Source organism: Pelodiscus sinensis, chromosome 5, assembly GCF_052426305.1.
Source record: "Pelodiscus sinensis isolate ZL-2025 chromosome 5, ASM5242630v1, whole genome shotgun sequence".
Classification (NCBI taxonomy): domain Eukaryota; kingdom Metazoa; phylum Chordata; order Testudines; family Trionychidae; genus Pelodiscus; species Pelodiscus sinensis.
Genome location: NC_143056.1, coordinates 7524634 through 7546390, shown reverse-complemented (window position 1 = coordinate 7546390; position 21757 = coordinate 7524634). Strand labels below are relative to the sequence as shown.

Here is a 21757-nt window from a genome sequence, read left to right as displayed (position 1 = left end):
TGAATAGGAGAAGAGAAGAGGAGAGTCACCTAGCAGATGCCACAATGACCCTGGGAATAGGAGGCGGAACTGCAGAGTCATCTCAACTTGGTTGCCGGACGTTCCAGCTGCGCGGCAGGGCTGCCAAATGTGTGACTGTGAAGCCATATCCTGCAGCCCTAGATTGATGGGCCCAAAGCCAGCCAGCCCACCAAAAAATGGCCATATGGTGCCGTTGCATTGCACGCCGAGTGCTGCATTGACGCCATTGTATATTGCATTTTAGAGCACAAGTGCAAATGACCGCCCTGTGTTCCAGCTGGTATTTGGTTTTCCCCAGGGTGTGCCGATCAAATACCTGGTTTTGGATGACACTGAGGAAATAATAGCCCTGGTGGAAGACAACATAAAGGGTGAACTAGTCCAGGAAGGTGAAGACGAGGAAGATGAAGATGAAAGAGACAATAACGACCAGGGTAAGTGGTGTTTGGAATTCTCCTTTTCGTACTGAGTCAGGGCTAGTTAATTACTAAGGCGTGTTAATCATACAACTAGTGTCTCTTTGCTAGAGACCTTCAGAAGGCTATAGAAGTACCGTGTTTGCACTGGAAGACATAATCCAAAATGACTTTGGAGTTCCGGTGCCTACATTTTTAAGTGTCCAAATTGAGACACAAGGTTTTCTGAGGGCGGGTGCGTGTTGCTGTCAGAAAACCAGCCTCTTTGAGGTATTTCAAGTCAGTCCCCTAAAATCTGGAGCCCCTTTTGAGAGTAGAAGCTGCTGCCTTTTGAGCGACCAAGTGTGCCTGGCTCATTCTGTGGGCCGTACAGAGCATGGGCCGGGTAAACCTGTCTTTAAAATACAATTCTAGAAAGTGACTCACGTTTCCCAGTTATTTCACATGGGATCTAATGGAAACTGCCAAAAGGAAGGAAGAAACAGCCGGGTCTGAGTCTGAGGCAAACAAAAGCGTGGACGGGATTCCTAGATCAACACTCACATCCTCAGCTGGCGTAAAGCTGTGTGGTTCCAGTCATAGAATCCTAGGGTGGGAAGAGACCTCAGGAGTCATCAAGTCCAACCCCCTGCCTAAGGCAGGACCCACCCCAACTAAATCAACCCAGCCAGGGCTTTGTCAAGCCGAGACTCAAAAACCTCTAGGGATGGAGATTCCACCCCCTCCTAGGGAACCCCTCCCAGTGCTTCCCCTCCCTCCTAGGGAAATCGTTTTTCCTAATATCCAACCTAGACCTCCCCCACTGCAACTTGAGACCATTGCTCCTTGTTCTGCCATCTGTCACTACTGAGAACAGCCTCTCTCCATCCTCTTTGGAACTCCCCTTCAGGCAGTTGAAGGCTGCTACCAAATCCCCCCTCACTCTTCTGGAGACGGAATAAGCCCAAATCCCTCAGCTTCTCCTCAAGTCATGTGCTCCAGCCCCCTCATCATTTTTGTTCCCCTCCGCTGGACTTTTTTGGTGAAGCTCAGAGGTCCTAGTCAAATAGTGTTAAAGATCAGTAGCGAGACCTGACTGATCAGAACAGTCTCATTCTTATTCCCCATCTTTCTGTCTCATCCACCTCATGTCTCATCGCATAGTGAGACTGTTAACTCTTTGGGACAGGGGCTGCCTTTGCTGTATATGTGTACAGCACCTCGCACAATAGCATCCCAAATGCATCATATCTTGCGTTGGGCTGTTCATACCCTGTCAAATGTTGCGTTCCTGCCGTGTTTGTGTGTTCACAGTGATGTGTTTGTGGATATGTTGCAGATATTCAAGATGACCCGGTGATGGAAGCTGTTTACAGAGACAGGAAGTGGGAACTTCCTTTGGACCTCATCCGAACCCTGACAGAGGAAACGTTTGACGCTGCTCTGATGGCGTCTGCCCACACGGCGGTGCTGTTCTATGCCAGTTGTGAGTACAGTCCACTCGTCCGTCATTCCGTGCATGCCCATTTGTTTATTTAGTGCCTATATTTATTCCATTGAAACGGTAACTGAGACGATGTCTCTGCCAGGCATCTTTACTCACCATAAACGTAATTCAGGTCTAGGGGGAGGGATAGCTCGGTGGCTTGAGTATTAGTCTGCTAAACCCAGGGTTGTGAGTTCAATCCTTGGGGGGCCATTTAGGGATCTGGGGCAAATCTGTCAGGAATGGTACTTGGTCCTGCCATGAGGGCAGGGGACTGAACTCAATGACCTCTCAAGGTCCTTTCCACCTCTATGAGAGAGGGATGTGTGTATATGTGTATGTATATATACACGCACATATACGTACAGGGCTCGACAAACCGTGGCGAAATCCATTTGCCCGCACTGCGCATGCGCCGGACCCGCATTGCACATGTGCGCACCGCCGGTGAATGGGGTGACTGGCTGAAATCTACTCGCCACAGCGAGTAGATACACTGATTTGTCGAGCCCTGTATATATATCAAGTATCAGAGGGGTAGCCGTGTTAGTCTGAATCTGCAAAAGCGGCAAGGAGTCCTGTGGCACCTTATAGACTAACTGAAGTGTTGGAGCATAAGCTTTCGTGGGCAAAGACCCACTTCGTCAGATGCATGTAGTGGAAATTCCCAGAGGCAGGTATAAATATGCAGGCCAGGATCAGGCTGGAGATGGCTGGAGATGACGAGGTGGATCCAATCAGGGAGGATGAGGCCCACTTCTAGTAGCTGATCTGGAGGTGTGAATTCCAAGAGAGGAGAAGCTGCTTTTGTAGTTAGCGAGCCATTCAGAGTCTAACACAACTCCCCCTCCCCCCTGCGGACAGACTGCGTGTGATGCGCGGCCAGTGACAGTGTCTTTTGTCTGTTGCAGGGGAAGCGGTGTCTCTGGCGGCGCTGCAGTCGTACGGGGAGGTGGCCGTTGAATTAAAAGGTACCGTGCCAATGCGCCAGAGCATGCCCTGGATCCTGTTCTTCTTTAATGGCTGTGAAATCCTGGCCAAGCTCGCGCTGAGTGCTGCGAGGCGTGGACTGCATCCAGTACATGTACACACACCTACCTTCGCCTGGGGGCTGCTGTTGTGCAGGCTTGTCATGTCGGCGCTGCTATGAAAGGCCTTGCCTAGGTCTGCTGATCCAGGCTTGTGGGGCTCAGGCTGTAGGGCAGGCGGGGGGCTGCACACAAGTGAGAAGCAAAAAAGACCAAACAAACCCTCATTAATGTTGTGTGCTCCAGTCTTGCGGTGGGGCAGCAGGAGGGGGTTGGAGCACAAGTTCTGGCTCCCCAATGCGGGGGGGGACGGACCCTAGAGCCTTGGGGGCCAGATTCAGGCAAGCGGGGGGCCCAATCTGTCCCCCGGGCCTGAGGCTCCCCACCCCTGCTGTAGGGCTATAAAATTCTTGCATAGACATTAGGATCCAGTCTGGCATCTGTGCTCTACGACTCCACAAGGGGAAGGCTCTCAAAGCCTGGACTCTCCCTGTGAGCATGAAAGTGCTAATATCAGGGTCTACTCTTATTTGTTTCTTGCATGATAGATGCTTCCCGAGCCCCACCCAGGCATCAGGGCCCCATGTGCTTGGTGCAGTACAGACGTACAGCCAAATGGCAGACCTTGGGCCAAAGAGACTTAAGCAACATGGACACCTCAGCTTCCTTGATGCTGTCAGTTATTATCTCTCCTTCCCTGCTAAGTCGGGGTACGTCTACACAGAAGCATTATTCTGGAATAACGTCCGTTATTATGCGAGCGTCTACACAGCAAGCCTGTTATTTCAAAATAATTTCGAAATAACGGGCAGCTTATTTTGGCATTTGTAAACCTCGTTCCACAAGGAATAACGCCTCTTCCAAAATAGCTATTTCGGAATAGCGGTAGTGTGGACGCTCCACTGCTGCTATTTTGAAATAGTTCCTCCTCAGGCCATTCAAAGTAATTACTCCCCAGTGTTTCTGGGGGCTCTAAATTGAGGTAGCGCATCCACATTAGGGGAGCCTGCCTCGGACTAATTTCCAGGCTTCCCTGTCGTGTAGACATGCTATTTCAAAATAAGCTGTTTCAAAGTAGTTCTTCCGGAATAGCTTATTCCGAAATAATCCTAATGTCTACACAAGCCAACTGCTATTTTGAAATTAATTCGAAACAGTGAAGAGCTGATTTTGAAATTGGTAAACCTCATTCCACGGGGAATAGCGCCAATTTTGAAATTGCTATGTGTAGATGCTTATTTCAAAATAGGGGGCCTCCAGCCCTTCCCAGGGTGCCCTGCTGGCCGCCCTGGCCACAAGGTAATTTCTGACCTGATGCCCTGCTGGTACCAGTTCTGGCTGGCCTTAAATGCGATTCAGCGTCCAATCAGTGTGGACGTGCTATTTTGAAATAGCAAAAAGCTATTTTGAAATGCATTTTGTGTGTAGACATGTTATTTTGAAATAAAGTATTTTGAAATAACTGTTTCAAAAGTAGATATTTCAAAATAATGCTGTAGTATAGACATACTCTTAATCTATATGGTGCCACAGGACTTGTTTTTTCTGTACATGTAAAAAGTTCAAAAAGTTCAGAGTTGGAATTACGGATATAAAAGGTTACCTGGTTACCCAGCAAGCAGTAGCCTTACTGGCATGCTTACCTGGTAAACCGGTTTACTGGAGGGCCTGGCCAATGGGAGGAACCCGCTGCCCATAGCAGCCCGGCCAGCAGGAAGTGGTGAGGCAGGACTGGTGGGGCCAGATCAGCCCCCCCTGTCTGCAGTGCAGCCCACCAGCCCTCCACAGTGAAATGGTTAAACAATTGAAATTATATCGTTTAACCGGTTACCTTTTTCACTGGGTATTTATATCCTAATTGGAATGAAATCCCAATGTTTCAGTCCACCCCCAAACCACTTTTTTCCTGAAATTTCTTTTCCTGGGAAATTGTGACACTTTCTGGTTATGCCCCATTTTGGAACAAAACATTTCGAGATCATGGAATTTCCCCATGAAACACAAAAACCGGTTCCGGTCGAGGTCTCATAATTAGCAACATGAAATGTCTGTGGGTGGTCTCATAGCCACCAGGTGGCGCCAAAGAATTGAAAATCAAGAACAGCGTGGCATGCCCTTAAACCAGTGGGAAAGGAGGGAACAGGCTGCCACGGCTGGATTTCCCTTCCTGGTGTGGGAATAGGGTGACCAGCAGTATTCCCTCTGTTTTTTTCCATTTGTGTGCAGAATAAATGTTGTTGTACATGTGGAGACCTACGTGAATGTGCACCACCTGGAGAAAGACATGCTGCCAGCTCTTCTAATCAGCGGGGTGGCATTTGAATCGCTCCTGGGTGGACTCCCATGTGCACAGCCTACAGGGAACACTGGTGACCAGATGTCCCAATATTTGGGTTTTTTCTGACATAGGCGCCTAACCCCCTCCTGATTTTTCACACTCAATACTTGGTTACCCTAGGTGGGGGTTTGCCTGGTAGGTTACCTGGATGCATCGTCCTGGGAGGGTGAAGTGTGGCATACAGGGCACTGGCTTAAATGTGCCCTCTCGAGCTGCTGGTTCTAGCCTAGGCAGTGCCCGAGGGCAGGGAGTTAGTGGGACACAAGGGAGCAGGGTGCTCTGGCCGGCCGAAAGAGAACTGAGTCCTAGTGGGCAAAGCAGCCACAGGGGCAGGTTGTGGGAGATGTGCTGTGAAGTCCTTCCTCTTCCGTGAAGGATCTTGGGCTGGGGGAGGGGGAGGGAGTAGGGGTACAGCATCTTCAGGCTGGGATTGCAGGTTGTCCAGGAAAAGCAGGCAGGGCACTGAAATGATGTGTGTGTGCTCCCAGCAGGGGGCCTTACAACGGAGCTGTCCAGCAATCCCAAAGGCAGGGCTGGCTCTGTGCGGGTGGGTCCGTATGCCCACCACAGCCCGGGCAAAAGAGCCAGGGAAAGCTGAGATTAGGGTCTTGCCCTTGGAAGCCAGCCATGCTCTCTGCTCCGGTTCCAGCGCCACCGCGGCTTGTTACGGAAGCAGGATGATCCTGCTGCATGGTTTAGCTCGGGGGTGACTGTGCTTTCTCCAGCGTGGTCTAGGGCTCGGAGGGAGACGCTCCCTGAGACGTTGGCTACGGATTCGTGAGTCAGGCTGCTCCTCTGTGGCCGGGCCTGGCTCTGGAAGTTGTCCCTTTGGGTCCGATCCCGAGTTTTGAGGGTGAGGTGATGCGGGGGGGGGGAGGGGGGAAGAGGGGGGCGGGGGGGTCATGTGCCTCCCCCAGATTTGCTGCTTGGTTTGTAGGAAGCATGTGCACCTGGACTGAAGCTGACTGCCCTCGCTCTCTCTGTTCCACCCTTCCCCCCGCACCATGCCCGGCCATTCTGGTTTTATAGGGCCAGTTCTCCCCTTAGCAAACTGAACATGCTCAGATCTCCCCTGAATGGGAGAGCCCATGTTCTAATCCTTCCCCACGTCTGGCCCTATGTTCTCACTGGTCTGGTCTCTTTCACCCTTTGTCTCTTTGGTGCAGGTGTTTTGTGGCTGTTCGGATAATTAGCTGCCTGTCCACTCAGCGAGCTGGCTTTTCCGCCTCCGTTTTGGAGCATGACAAAATAAGCTTGAGGGCGATGGGGATTCAAGCCCATTGCTGCATTATCATCATGGGGCTTCATCTTTGGAGGCCAAAATCCAGATCTCTGCATTCTAATGCTCCCCTTATTCTGCCTCCAGGAAGAGCAGCAATCCATCCCATTGCTAAGGCCTTGTCTACACTGGCACATTTTGTCCCCAAAACCTGCCTTTTGGCAATGAAAGAATGAGAATGTTTACACTGCAATGTGACTTGTGTTGGGAAAAACACCCAGTTTTAGCAACAAAAAACTTCCAGCCTTGCGAGAGACTTTTGTCTTTTCCCCTCCTTTTATTGTTGACAAAGAGCCAGTGTGGACTCTGCTGTTTGTTTTGTCCAGAGAACTGGCTTCTGCCAGTATCACACAATGCCTTCCCTGATGGCTCTGCTCAGTGCTTTGTGATCTGTGCTGCCCTGCAGGCATGCACCCTTTCCTCTTTCAAAGGTCTAGGGAGTATCTGACAGCTGAGTGAGCTGCTCCGTTTGGGGAACAAACAAAGAGCAAATCATTAGAATGCTTTTGTTCTACCCTGCTAGGAACACAGCGGCAGTCTGTCTGCTGCTGCAGGGGGAGGGCTGGAGAAACTGCGGTGCCTTTTTGACTTTCCTCAGCATAGAGAGCTCACAGAGCTATGTGGGAATCCCAAGAAGCACAGGGATCAGTTGCTTTCCCACAGCACTGCCCTGTGGGATGCTCATCAGTACTGCTTTGTTCTTTCTGTTGACAGGGAGCTAGCGATGTGGCCAGGGAATGTCGAAAATGTGGGGCAGAAAAATCAGTTTGGCCGGTTTTCACTTTTGGCAACTTTTGCATGTCGACAGCACTTTTGTCGCCAACCTTTCCCCGTGTAGACACAGCCTTCGGTTCTGTCTAGGTGAAAACTGCCTGAGAATGACAGAAACAGGTAGGATCACAGCTGGTTTGAGAGGCTTTTGCCTGTCCGTTTCAGAAGACATAGTCCGAAGGCCACACATGGCTTGCGCAAAGGAGCGAAGAAAAACGACATTTCGGATTACGTGAATGATCTCAATAGCCAGTGTAAGCAAGAGTTTGAGTTCTTGAGCACCCCAAAAAGAATGGAGTCTGGTGATGCGGCAATGCGAGAATAGTAGCTGAGTTAGGAATGACAGAGGCATTGGCCTCCGTTCCCCTAATCCGGCTGAGCTTTGATTGGCATGATGTCAACCCTTTGTGAAACAGGATGGAGAGAAGCAGAACGCGATGGGTTAGTCACACCCTACACTGGCCAGGAAAGGGTTAATGGGTAGCACTGGGCTATCCCTGCAGTGGGGGTCAGGTGTGGAGCGGAGGGCTGAGCTCAGCTGGGGGCTGACTGAAAAGGAGAGCAGGCTTCTGGCTCAGAGAGGCCAGGCTGGGGCCAGGAACTGGCTGGAGCCTGCCAGAGTCTCCCTGGAGGAAGTAGGGATGTCAGAGTGTGACCGTGTAAATGGTTAACCGATAAGCATCAGTTTTTCCCTTTTTTGTTACATGCCGGCTCCTGCTTCCAGCTTATACTGCAGAGCCTGCAGCAAAGTCGGCTCCCCGAGAGCTGAAACGTGCCGGGAGCCACCTTATAAGCCAGCTCCTGGCGCAGATCGGCTCCCAGCTGCTGGCCCCGCTCCCGGGGAGCCAGCTGTCACCCCATGCTGCAGACACTGCAATATAAAGCGACGTGTGACCGCTAGTATGTGCAACGGTTACACGGTTACAATTTTAACCGATTTTCACATCCCTAGAAGGAAGGGCGCGCTGATGCACGATCCCTGCTGTGGGACTCAGCATGCTATGGCTGAGTGAGATTGCTGAAGGCGGTACCCCGCCTGATCGGGGTGACAGCCAGAGGAACGTTCATGCATCCACCCAGGGACCCAGGAGCCATGCAGGAATTCAGGTGTTGCAGCACCTGCCCTGTTGCAAAGAAGGAGAACAATTGGGATGGCTAAAAGAAACCCAGCTCACGTTGCTTCCCCCCGGGCAGGGAGGCTGGTCGCAGGGGCGGGCCCCAGTTTTCAATAATCAGAGTCAAATGTGGCGCAGGAGTATGAGATTTTCAGAAGCGCCTAAGTGGCTTAGGAGCACATGTCCTTCGGCTCAGATCCTTGAAGGTATTGAGATGCCCAACTCCTACTGAAATCCGATGAGAGTTGGGAGCCAAAATGCTGAGAAGGATCAACACCGTTGTGCCTTTCTGTAGACTGAGCATCCAACCACGAGGCCTCTGTTCTTGCGCACTTTGGCTGTGGGGCACCGAATCTTTGGAAGGGCTGAAGGAGGCTGGGAAATGAATTCTTGGGCTCCGGAGCTTTGAGGGAGATGGGGATCTCTGAGGGTTGGCAGTGGGACACCAGGAGAATAGCCCCTAGTTGCTCAGAACGGGTGTATTGCTTGCGTTGCAGATGAGGAATCTAAAATTCCTGGCAGCTTGACTAACCCGGTGCTCTGCACTGGCTCTGTGACATTGCGCGTGCGTAGCTGAAGCCCTGGGTAATATTGCTGGACTCGGAAGCTTTGTTTATTTTTTTTCATAAGAGTTCAGCCAGAAGTTTTGCTTGCTGGAAGTGACGGTAAGTCAGAGGAATCGAATGCTTATTACTTGTTCGCACTGCGGGCCCAGTCCTGGAGGGGGCTGGGAGCCAGCTGAGAAGTGCTGAATCTGGTGACTGTATTATGAAAGGGTGCCTCTCAGCAGCGGCTCTCCATCTCGCCAGACGACTGTACCCCTTTTAGGAGTCTGATTCGTCTTGCGTATCCCCCAAGTTTCCCTTCACTTCAAAGCGACGTGCTTGCAAAATCAGACGCCTAAATGCAAAAGTGCCACAGCCCACTAGGACTGAAAAGCTGCCGACTGTCTCGTTTTTGCCATGTAATTCTAAAATCAGCTGGAATATAAGTAGTGTACTTACATTTCAGTGGATAGCATATAAAGCAGTATAACAAGTCATGGTATGAAATTTTACTTTGTATTGACTTTGCTAGTGCTTTTTATGTAGCCGGTTGTAAAGCAGGCAGATCTTTAGAGGAGTTAATGTACCTCCTGGAAGACCTCTGTGTACCCCCAGGGGAACCACGGCCTAACATGCTGGTTGCTAGTAAATACACTATGGAACAACTCCAGCTTTGCCTGGCAGGATCCTGCATTTCTGGGCAATTAGCTGTGGCCCTTGAGGTAGCCTCTTGCCTTTATCTAGAACAAATATCAAACCAATCTGAGAGCTTTCTTTGATAGGCTAACAAGCCTTGTAGATAAGGGGGAAGCGTGGATGTGGTATACCTAGACTTTAGTAAGGCATTTGACACGGTCTCGCATGACCTTCTTATCAATAAACTAAGGAAATACGACTTAAATGGGGCTACTTATAAGGTGGGTGCATAACTGGCTGGATAACCATTCTCAGAGAGTAATTATTAATGGTTCACAGTCATGCTTGAAGGGCATAACAAGTAGGGTTCCGCAGGGGTCTGTTTGGGGACCGGTTCTGCTCAGTATCTTCAACAATTTAGATATTGGTATAGAGAGTACGCTTATTAAGTTTGCAGGTGGTATCAAGTTGTAAAGGCTTGCAAGTCCTTTGGAGGGTAGGGCCAAATTTCAAAGTGATCTGGATAAACTGGAGAACTGGTCGGAGGTAAACAGGATGAAGTTCAATTAGGACAGATGCAAAGTGCTCCACTTAAGGAGGAACAATCCGTTTCACGCATACAGAATGGAAAGAGACTGTCTAGGAAGGAGTACAGCAGAAAGGGTGTCATAGTGGACCAGAAGCTAAATATGAGTCAGTAGTGTGACACTGTTGCTAAAAAAGCAAACATGATTCTGGGCTGCATTAACAGGTGTGTTGTGAGCAAGACACAAGAAGTCATTCTTCTGCTCTACTCTGCACTGGTCAGTTGGAGTATTGTGTCCAGTTCTGGGCACTGCGTTTCAAGAAAGATGTGGAGAAATTGGAGAGGGTCCAGAGAAGAGCAACAAGAATGATGAAAGGTCTAGAGAACATGACCTATGAAGGAAGGCTGAAAGAATTGGGTTTTTTAGTTTGGAAGAGAGAAGCCTGAGAGGGGACATGACGGCAGTTTTCAAGTGTGTTAAACAGGTGGTACAAGGAGGAGGGAGAAAAATTGTTCTTGGCCTCTGAGGATAGAACAAGAAGCAAGGGGCTTTAACTGCAGCAAGGGAGGTTTAGGTTCGACATTAGGAAAAACTTCCTACCTGCCAGGGTGGTTCAACACTGGAATAAATTTCCAAGGGAGGTTGTTGACTCTCCAACACTGGAGTTATTTAAGAGCAGGTTAGATAAACATATGGCAGCGATGATCTAGACGGTGCTTGGTCCTGCCGTGAGGGCAGGGGACTGGACTCGATGACCTCTCGAGGTCCCTTCCAGTTCTAGTGTTCTGTCATTTGACAGTATCCAAGAGTAGGTCTATTGAATCAGTCAACTTTGCGGTTCTGATCTAAGCAGACGCCCTTGCTTCTTGTGGCTCCAATAGCTACACAAGCCATGTGTCCTTTACTGCAATGTTTTGAGATCATCTGACAGTCCTCATGGCATTATAACCCCGTAGTTCAGAGCTGACTGTCATTTCTTCAGCACATACAAAGTACCTGTTGCAGAAAAGCCTCCAGTGAACCCTCCACTGAACATGAAACTTCTACCAGAAGTGGAGTGCATTGAGGGGTATCATGACCAAACCAAAAACAAGCCACCTGTTGCAATAGTTAACCCATTGGCTGAGGTGGGAACAAAACTATAGTTAAGTTCAATTTTAGTAAGTTCCACAGCAATAAAACTGTTATTGGGGTGATGGGTGAGGTTCATTTAGGGACAGGTCCAGTTACCTTTAGGGTACGTCTGCATTGCAACGCTGTTTTGGGACACCAGAGTATCCCAAAATCGCGTTATTTCGGGCTCACTATTCCGACGTCCCTGTAAACCTCATTCTACGAGGAGCAAGGAACGTTTTGGAATAGCACTGAAATAAGATATGCAATTTGCATAGCTCAATAAGTATCTTATTTTGAGTTACGATGTCGTGTAGACACACCCTTAGTGCCTTACTGTGCAACCAGTCTCATTGATTAAATAGCCGTGCTCCAGGACGATGGTACTACTCTGTGTAAGTAAAAATAGTAAATCTAGCCCTCACCGCTGCAGTGACGGTGGGTCCAAAGCACACCACTGTTAGAGACCAATATCCGAGCGCCTGTGTGGACAGCTCTCGGCTTGAACAATTCGTCTTTGGCTCTTCGCTTCTCCAACTTTATTGTGAATCTTTTTCGGTGTTGTTTTCCAGGAACCCAAGGAATTTCGCTGGCTAAGCTAAACTGCTGGGACTGGCCCGACGTCTGCCTGAAGCACAACGTCACCCACTTCCCCGTTACCAAGCTGTACGAGAGGGGCGCGAGTGCCGTGACGTACACAGGCATGCTGGGAACTGCAGCGCTGCTCAGGTTCCTCAGGCTGTGAGTGTCCTCTTGACGCCAGCGCCACGACTATCCCAGCGTGCCCCGGAGCCGTAGGCCTTTGCGTAGTAATAGCTTGAAAATCTTAATTTTGAGGCCAGGTTTGAAGTTTAACTGGTGGAGGCCAGGAATGAGCTTAACAGCTGCCCACCCCTATCCTTATAGCTCCACCCATCCATTGGTTTGACTGCATGGCACAGTAGAGAGGCACCGTAAGTTTGTTTGCTGTTTGGAGTGTCATGTCCACGCTCCTCACCACATGCACCTCCCTCTGGGGAGAGCAAACCCTTGGCAGATGTGTCGCCATGAGAGCTCTGCTCTCCCTTCCCAGAAGCTGGCTGGCATTTCCCCTGAGGTCGCTGTCTTCTCTTGCACTCATTCTGGTGTGGTTTTTGCTTCTTGAACAGAGCTGCCTCTTTTGGAGGGGAGGGGGGCATTTTTTAATCATATTGAATAAAGCATCCCTTCCCCCCGCCCCCGTCCGCTTTCATTCCTTTCTCTAGAAGCAGCATTTCCTGCCCCTTGAAGCTGAGCACAATAGAAGAGGTGGAAGAATATTTAAGTGGGGAAGTCTGGGCCGACACGTCGTCATGCCGCGGCACATCAGTTCTGGGACTCTTCCACCCTGGCATGAAAGAAGGTAAAGGTGGTGCTTTGGGAGAATGCAGGGCCGGCAGCATGAGCAGGCCCTGTCTGAGACCTGACGGGGTGGGTTTTTGCCATTGGAGAAGAGCTCACCGGTTCTTTCTTTGCTGTAGGATGTGACTGGGGATATGAGGTCACATTGAGTCTGGCCGTGTCCAGAGACCCTAAGGGTTTGTCTAGACTACAGAGTTTTGTCGACAAAAGTGGACTTTTGTCGACAAAACTATACCTGCGTCTACACTGCCGCCGAGTTCTGTCGACATAACGTCGATGGAACTCAGCAGTTTTGTTGACGGCGGTAAACCTCATTCTACGAGGCATAACGCCTTTTGTCGACAGAGTTCTCTCTACAGAAGGCGTTATTGCATCTACACTGTCCTTTGCATCTACACTGTCATGTCGACAAAGCGGCTTGCTTTGTCGACAGAACTGGATGCAGTCTAGATGCTCTTTGTCGACAGAAGCTTTGTCAACAGTATCTGTTGACAAAACTTCTGTCAACAAAAGCCTGTAGTCTAGACGTACCCTAACTGAGAGCACAGCCTCGTCATACTATGGGCTGTTCAAGTCATCGGAGGCAGTCCCTGCCCCAGAGCTTACAGGCTCAATAAGCAAGACACCCAAAGGGTGAGAGGACACATAGGGGTGAAGTGACCCATCCAAATGTCCTCAGTCCTAGTTTAACACTGCAGCCACTGGACCAGCCTAGCTGTTGGGGTGCTCCTTCGGTTGGTCCCCAGTCCTGCCAAATGCTGCTCTGGACACTGATGTTGTACACCCCAGTTCTGCAAGCAGGGACTTGTGGGCTGACCCTCGTGCCCTGGTATTGACTTCAGGGCTGGGACCAGCCACCCACATGGCTCCCCTTACAGGGTCTGGGTCCTGGCAAGTTGAATCCTCCCCGTCAGAAGTTTTCTGGTGATCCTTTTCCTGTAGTTTGTGGAGTGACCTGTTACTGCTGGTCTGTTGATTGTCCTCCAAAGGAACTGATCGCCCCACTCAGGCGGTGGCCCCTTTCCTCTCTCAGACCACAGATGTTGCACTAAATCACAGCCCTCCGCAGAGGGAGCTTGGCCGTGGAGGGGGGAGAGATGTGCATGCGTCTGCCTCACCTAGCAGTGCTCTGCGAGAAATGGTGTCCAGCCAAAAGGGGCAGCCAAAGTAACAGTGCCGTGGGGCGTTGTAGGTGAAGTGGAGACTGTGCTTTGGTTGTCAGCCCTCGGTCCCACAGCTCTTAATATCCCCATGCACACACCTCCTGGGATTGAATATTCTCCTGCAAAGCCTTTTTCCCCTGGCTTGTTCTAGAATACAGGCTGCATGTGATGAATGGGGTGACACCACGCTTGTTTCATGGAGTCTGGCTTGATTGACAGTCATTCACCAGTGTGTCACGCATCACCTCCCCAGTGGTGCACCATCACAAAATTCATTCTGCTCAGGGGTGGGGAAATGTAGAGGGAGCCCGGCTGGGAAGGGATTCTGCCTGCAAGAGCCAGCTTGGTTACATCTGGTTCCATAGCATTCTGACCTGTGCTGCACCTGGCTTCTGCGACACACATGCACAAGCCACATTCTTATGGAAGGGGGTAAAAAATGTATATAGTGCACATCGCCTCTGTCATGGTACGGGATTGATCAGCGATAGAAGCACAGAACACTAGAACTGGAAGGGATCTCGAGAGGTCATCGAGTCCAGTCCCCTGCCCTCACAGCAGGACCCAGTACCATCTAGATCATCCCTGATAGATGAGCAAGCACCGTCTAGTCTAGATCATCCCTGATAGATGTCTATCCAACCTGCTCTTTAATATTTCCAGTGATGGAGATTCCACAACTTCCCTAGGCAATTTATTCCCGTGCTTAACCACCCTGATAAGTCGTTTTTTCCTAGTGTCCAACCTAACCTGCCCTTGCTGAAATTTAAGCCCATTGTTGCTTCTCCGATCATCAGGAGTTAAGGAGAATAATTTTCCTCCCTTTTTAGATACTTGAAAACCGCTATCATCATAGTTAAGGTGCATTGTAGGATAGGTAAGAATAGTATATAGCCCTGCTATGGAGCCAGATCCAAAGCCCATTAAAGTTAATGAAAAGACACATACGGACTCCCAGGATGTGTCTACACTGGCGAGATCTCGCGCAAAAGCGGCCGCTCTTGTGCAAAAGCTTGCTGCCTGTCTATACTGGCCGCGTGTTCTTGCACAAGTAAACTGACGTTGTAATGTATAAAATCAGGGCTTCTTGCGTGAGAACTCTGACGCTTCTGCTCAGGAATAAGCCCTCTTGCACAAGAGCTCTTCCAGAAGAGGCTAGTGTAGACAGGCAACATGAATTTCTTGCGCAAGAAAGCCCTATGGTTAAAATGGCCATCGGAGCTTTCTTGCGCAAGAGAGCGTCTGCACTGGCATGGATGCTCTTGCTCAAAAGCACATGCCAGTGCAGATGCTCTTTTCTGGAAGAGTTTTTGCAGAAGAACTCTTCCGCAAAAGAGTTTTTGCATGAGAACGCACCAGTGTAGATGTAGCCCCGTGGATTTTGGATCAATTTAATCAGTAGAGCCTAAAGCCTTTCTCTAATGTTGGATGTGCTCATCTCTACTTTGGAACTGGGGAGACCAAGCACAAGGCCCAGCTTTTCAAAACCATCTGCCAGTTTGGAGCCAATCGAGGGTGGGACAGACAAATCGAAGCATCCAAAATGACGGGATGCGTCTAAAAAACGTGGGACCGTAAGGGACATGCTTGACATTCCATAGCACGTCAGACAGAGCAAGGACAGATCCCAGGTCTCCTGATGCTGGGAAAAGCCGGTCTCTGCTTCCTAGAATGAGGATTGGATCAGTTTTCCCATGACAAAAGTTTTGCACTTTACTCCGGAGAGTCATGATGTCATGTCTTGGCTTTTCCAGGAACCGAAGTTAGACTAACAGGATGTCCAGCTGAAAAAAACAATCAATGCACTTTTTGCACTTTTGATTAGATTGTAATGGACAACTATTCAACTATTATATGTGTTTACCTAAAGGCGTGTCTGCAGGGGGAAGTGTACCAAAATAGTTATAGTGCTTTTGCTGTAAGCCCTATCTGAACGGTCTTATTCCAGAGAATTATTCTCATGTTGCTATCTTGGCAAATTTCCCCAGGCAGCTAGCCCTTAGGACATTGTCTCTAAAGAACAGTCAGAGGGATTTCCTAGAAAAATTGGAGATCACATAGAAGAGAAACTTGATTGGATACCAATAATTGGTTGATTCTTTAAAGATGCCAGAAGCAGAATGCTTTCTTAAATACTGGCTTAGCCATGTAATTAGGAAGCACCTGCAAGACTCCTAGATGAGACAGACACAACTTCTGGTTTACTGGCTGCTCGTTAAAACATTGCCCGACTGGAGGGTTTTCAGAGGTTGCATGGAAACTGGCATGCAGCGCTGAATATTGTGTGCTGTTGATTTCCAGTCTGGCGTTTGAGCCTCAAGGGGGGAGGTCACATTTATTAGCCGTTTTCTGCAACCAGGAGCTGATAGTCTCCCCATACCACATGATTCCAGGAGTTGGGGCTTTAAGAAACACTCCCAGTGCAGGAAGACTCGCCGTAAAACGGTGAGTGCTTTGCTGCACGCTCTTGGTGACGGACGGGGAAGAGGTTCATACTGCATATCTGCTAGGAGTTCAGAGTCTCCCAACATTCACACCCGCAACTTAGTTATAACAGCAAGATCTCGCTTTTTATAGAGCACTTGCAGCAGTAGATCTCCAAGCACTTCACAAAGGAGGTCGAAAGATTATCTAAGACACAGGTGAGACCGTGACTCATCCAGAGTCACCCAGCAGCAAAGCCAGGAAGAGAATCCTGGTCTCCAGCACCCCAGTCCAGCGCATTAGCCACTAGGTCACACTGCCTTCCTTAAGCAGCTCTCCCACGTGCACAGGGGCGGAGGCAGTTGAAATCAGTGGGACTCGAGCAAGTGTTTCATTGATTTGCTGAATTGCACGATGCTTCCCTTGTTGCAGCCGTGGTCCGTCTTGTCCGTTTAGATTGTAGGCTCCTCGGGGCAGGAGCTCTTCTGCTATGTGTTTGCACAGCCCTGGGGCCCTGATCTCCACTCAGATGGCCAGGTGCTCGGGTAATTCTGCTCCCCCTATTAGTGTTATTTATTGGCCCTGTGTGCGTGCCCAGGAGCCCCAGACATAGGCCAGGACCCCACTGCGATAGGCACACAGAGTGATGGCTTCTGCCATAGATTTCCTGGGGGAGGTCCCATGAACTGGAGGTGCTGCCATGGAGCCCTGAAACCACTGGGTGTTACCGTAACACAAATAATATGGCGTTCTCTCTGGGTCCTTTTGTACCTCACCTGTTGCCTGGGAAGTGAGCGATGCCTCCGATGCAGCGTTTTAGCTGCACGGCAGGATCACGGAGTAGGCTTGGGCTGGGCAGTGAGAAAAGATTCAGAAAAGGACTAAGGGGTTGGGAACGGGTCCCATAGGAAGAGCAATTAAAAAGACTTGGACTTGTCAGCTTAGAAAAGAGGAGACTAAGGGGGGATAGGATAAAGGTCTATAAAATCATGACTGGTGTGGAAAAAGTGAATAAGGAAAAGTTATTCGCTTATTCCCACCATATAAGAATTAGGGGTCACCAAATGAAATGAATAGGCAGCAGGTTTCAAACAAACAAAAGAAAGTTTTTCTTCACTCAGCGCACAGTCAACCTGTGGAACTCCTTGCCAGAGGATGTGGTGAAGGCTAAGACTTTAACAAGGTTCAAAAAAGAGCTAGACAGATTCATGGAGGTTAGGTCCATCAATGGCTATTAGCCAGGATGGGTAGAAATGGTGTCCCTAGCCTCTGTTTGCCTGGAAATGGGTGACGGGAAGGATCACATGAGTATTACCTGTTGTGTTCCCTCCCTCTGGGGCATCTGGCATTGGCCGCTGTGGGCAGACAGGACACTGAGCTAGATGGACCATTGGTCTGATCCACTCTGGCCGTTCTTATGTTCTTAAAATGTTTGTTTACGCAGGAACAGCAAGAAGAGTTGAAAGCAAAACCTGACAGTTGTACAGGCTTGTAAAGGGGGCCTGGCACCAGTGTTCCCTGTAAACTGAGTGGTTGAGTGGCCACCCAGGAGCGATTCAGGTGCTGCCCAGCAGATTAGCAGAGCACCCACAGCTCCTAGCATGTGTTTCTACTGGTGGTGCACATCTGCACATGCCATGGGCTTGTTTAGTTTGGAAAAAAGAAGATTAAGGGGGGACATGATAGCGGTTTTCAAATATCTAAAAGGGTGTCACAAGGAGGAAGGCGAAAATTTGTTCCTCTTGGTTTCTGAGGACAGGACAAGGAGTAATGGGCTTAAAGTGCAGCAGGGGAGGTTTAGATTGGACATTAGGAAAAAATTCCTAACTGTCAGGGTGGTCAAATATTGGAATAAATTGCCAAGGGAGGTGGTGGAATCTCCCTCTCTGGAGATATTTAAGAACAGGTTAGATAGACATCTGTCAGGGATGGTGTAGACGGAGCTTGATCCTGCCTTGAGGGCGGGGGGCTGGACTCGATGACCTCTTGAGGTCCCTTCCAGTCCTATTATTCTATGATTCTATGGTGCACATAACATTTATTCTGCACATTAATGGAAAAAATTAGAGGGAACACTGCATGGCACGTGTCCTGCCTGGCACAGAGCCATGATGGTGGGTACAGGATGAAACACTCGTTACAGCTACAACTATTCTTTGTTTCTCTGGACAGCGTTTTAAATTATGTCTGCTGTTGAGCCAATAACAAACACCTGTCTGCAATGGGCATAATTTGTGCCTCTGTCCAGTATTATGCTGTGTCTCTCTTGCAATATGTTCACCTAACCATTATGATCTTTAAGGCGACTTAAAAGCTGGCCCATGTGAAGTCTCCTGAAAGTTGGCCAACTTGCAGTTGCCCTAGAACTTTTCCATTGCTGTGCTGAAGAGTCACTAGCGTGGTTTTCATTTACAAACAGCCGACTCATGTCCAGAGGTAACGGCAGCCCTCATCCCGAGGCTAGACATGCTACTTCTGCTCCGCGTTACTGCTGGGTAGAGTGTGATTTCACAAGACCGGGCTAAGATTGGGGAACGTTCATTGCTGGATCCTGCCCAAGGTTTCTTTCTCCAGCGAAACTCTTATGTAGGGGGACAGAGCTCTCATGCTTGTCAGTTACGCTGCCTGTTAGTCCTGGGCCGTTGCTCATCGCCAAAACCAGCTTAGACTGCCACATGCTTTTAGCATCAAAGCTTTATCGGGGGCCCACTGTGCGCAGAGCTGATTGGGGGGAATGCAAGCAGAACCCCCTTTAATGTTGGATGACGAATCGCACCAGCAATGCTTTTGGGAGGGTTCATTATCTTGTGGACCATCCCTTATTAATTTCATGGTTTCTGCGGAAAACACAACAGCTGCCAGCCACAAGCATGCGGATGAATTCATTGACATCTGATTCAGCTGAGTGCAGGCCCAGTTCAAGGAAACACCTTTGTTGGATGTAGGACGGCACCTAAGCACACGCTGAGGGCCCAGGCTCCTGTTTAAATGCTCTCTGAATAAGGTTAGGTTTGAGCACCTGACAAGGCACTTTCCATAATTGGAGTCTGTGTGTCTTGTATTCACCTGGACACTTCGTAGAAAACCTTCCTTGCCCGTCTGTCCAGTGTCCAGAGAGATTCAGATTCTCTGATTAGCAGAGCACCCACAGCTAGGTTCATTGTTTCTATGGGTGGTGCACATTGGCAAATGCCTCAGTGCACCTAAACTTTATTCCGCGCATGACGTAAAATAGCCACACGAATGGAAAAAATGAGGGAGAACACTGCCGCCGTCCCAGTAACGGTTTTGTATTGGTTTATACGGTCTTGTGGGAGCCATGCTGATTCCAGCACAGGACATTAGGGAGATGAAAGGTATTACCTCACCCCCTTCTCCCTGTATTGACAAAGAAGTAATGGGACGTGGCAATTCGTCTCGATTCACTGCTGATCTTTTTTGCCCTCCCTTTTTAAAGTAGTTCTTCCTCTGCAGCGTATTTTGGTTTTGCCCTGCTACCTTCAGCACAGCAATGGAAAAGTTAAGGTTGTTTGATCAATAACTTAAAGATGAGGAAATGTCCAAAAAACTAAAGTAGCACTTATCAGCTTATCATCCATGGTTTATATGCTATCTATATTACAGCATGGCCAGCTCTCACAATTTTATCCTGAGTCTTGTGGTATCTGGTGGTTTTGCTTTAAACCCCAGCTCCTGGAGTCATGTGATTTATGGGAGAATCTCAGCTTTCCTTTAAAAAGAGTGTTTCTAGCTCTTGGGATGGAAGGAGAAGAGCATGAAAATGTGGCCGGAGCCTCCCCTAAAAACTCATAAATAGAAGGCAAAGAAAGAGAACCCCAAATGTATTATTTTTCATCCAATTTCATGCTTTACCAGGGCCTGACTCATGGTTTTTGAATGCTCAGGTTGGGTTGTGCTGTTTTTGTGTTTACATTAAAACCAAAAATGAATAGTTTGAAGTTTAGCATTGAATGAGGATTATAAAAAGCTACTTATGTGTGACTTGGCTGCATTAAAGTTGCGGCTTTAACTTTTGGAAAACCCTGGCTTCTCCTGAGTGTCGGAAATCTCTCCTTTAATCAAGAAAGTGTGCAGGATTTTTGCATTTAGGGGGGATTAAGTGTGTGAGGAGGAAGATAAAAAAATGGGAGCTACTCACTCCACAGAGATTCCAGACTGTGCTGGGTTTAGCAATAGAGCTGTAAGGACTTTGATCTGTCATTGCTAGACCTGTAGCTCACGAGATTCACCCCCACAACTGTAATTTGCAAGTTCTAATTAAATAAGCTGTTTTCTGAACCCAAGCTACCCTGGACGGAGGCCTCCCAAGTTCTGCTTACATGGCTTAGAACATTTTTGTGGCAGCTATAATTTAGGGCAACACCAAAAAAGAAATTGCAGCACCGTCCTTTTTTGATGAAATTGTTGCCTGTGACTGAGCTGGTGAATGCTTTGGGGCAGAGGGCCGTCTTTTTGATCAGTGTTTGTACAGCACCTGGCACAGTGCGGTCTTGGTCCATGCCTGGGACTCCTAGACGTCTACATGATAAATAATACATCGAAAGGGTCTCGCCAAGATTTAAGGGTCAAGCCAAGTCTGAAGAAAATTGGCTCACTGGATTTAAAGGCATGTACATTTAAAATCAGTAAGGCGACGTGCTTTGTGTTGGCCTTCCATCAGGGTGTTGGTGTTCCATGTTATTGGTAATTGCTTGTATTGTCATAGTGTCGAGGAGTCACCATCATAGAACAGGAGGTGCAAAACAACAACCTCTGCCCCAGACTTTGCCGTTGCTGCCAACAGCGTGTGACTGTAGGAATGCTGAGCTGGACCCAGTGTGTCCTGAGCAGGTGTTTGTCCGACCTGTTCTTAACAACTTCAGCCTTCAAAAACTGGGACGCCACCCACCTTGAAACCTGTTCTCGCCTGCCCTCTCTGATACACGAAGGGAACAATACACTTTTCTCTGGGAGGTTTGTTTACTTATTTATGTGCTTTTACAGCACGGGAAGCGTTTGTAGAAGCGGGAAAGGAGCTCCGGGGATGTGTGACGACAGGACTGTATGCTGAAGATGACGCGTTGGTGCTGTAAGTGTCTTGGTGTGGGGTGGTGGTTGTTTTTTAAATTTTGGGTAAGAATATGAACTGATCTGCATTTCAACGAATTCCGTTGTATTTTAAGGACAGTGTTCCACCCCCCCCCCCCTCCCCCTCCGGGGCGTCACTGTAACTGCTCAGATACGGCTGCCAGCCCTAGTGTAGACAGGGCCATAATACCAGCCCGGCTCTGTAGACAGATGGTCAGCACCTTCCATTTGAGGAGAGATTAGTGAGACTGGGACTTTTCAGCTTGGAAAAGAGACAACTAAGGGGGGATAGGCTGTGAAGGCTAGGACTATAATAGAGTTTAAAGAGAAGCTAGATAATTTCATGGAGGTTAGGTCCATCAAAGGCTACTAGCCAGGGGATAAACTGGTGTCCTTGGCCTCTGTTTGTCAGAGGCTGGAGAAGGATGGCAGGTGACAAATCGCTTGA

The 21757-nt window shown here is 49.0% G+C and overlaps 1 protein-coding gene across 6 annotated transcripts in view; it reads left to right on the top strand.

Annotated features, from left to right (window-relative positions):
- The window catches only part of TXNDC16 (thioredoxin domain containing 16), a 71643-nt gene that overhangs the window by 36117 nt on the left and 13769 nt on the right, over nucleotides 1-21757 (top strand). For all 6 annotated transcript variants that reach the window (XM_075926203.2, XM_075926206.2, XM_075926205.2 and 3 more), the window contains 6 exons: nucleotides 320-455; nucleotides 1756-1902; nucleotides 2814-2873; nucleotides 11827-11995; nucleotides 12499-12635; nucleotides 21226-21310. In XM_075926203.2, coding sequence (XP_075782318.2) covers nucleotides 320-455; nucleotides 1756-1902; nucleotides 2814-2873; nucleotides 11827-11995; nucleotides 12499-12635; nucleotides 21226-21310 — 734 coding nt within the window. The remainder of the gene's footprint in view (nucleotides 1-319; nucleotides 456-1755; nucleotides 1903-2813; nucleotides 2874-11826; nucleotides 11996-12498; nucleotides 12636-21225; nucleotides 21311-21757) is intronic.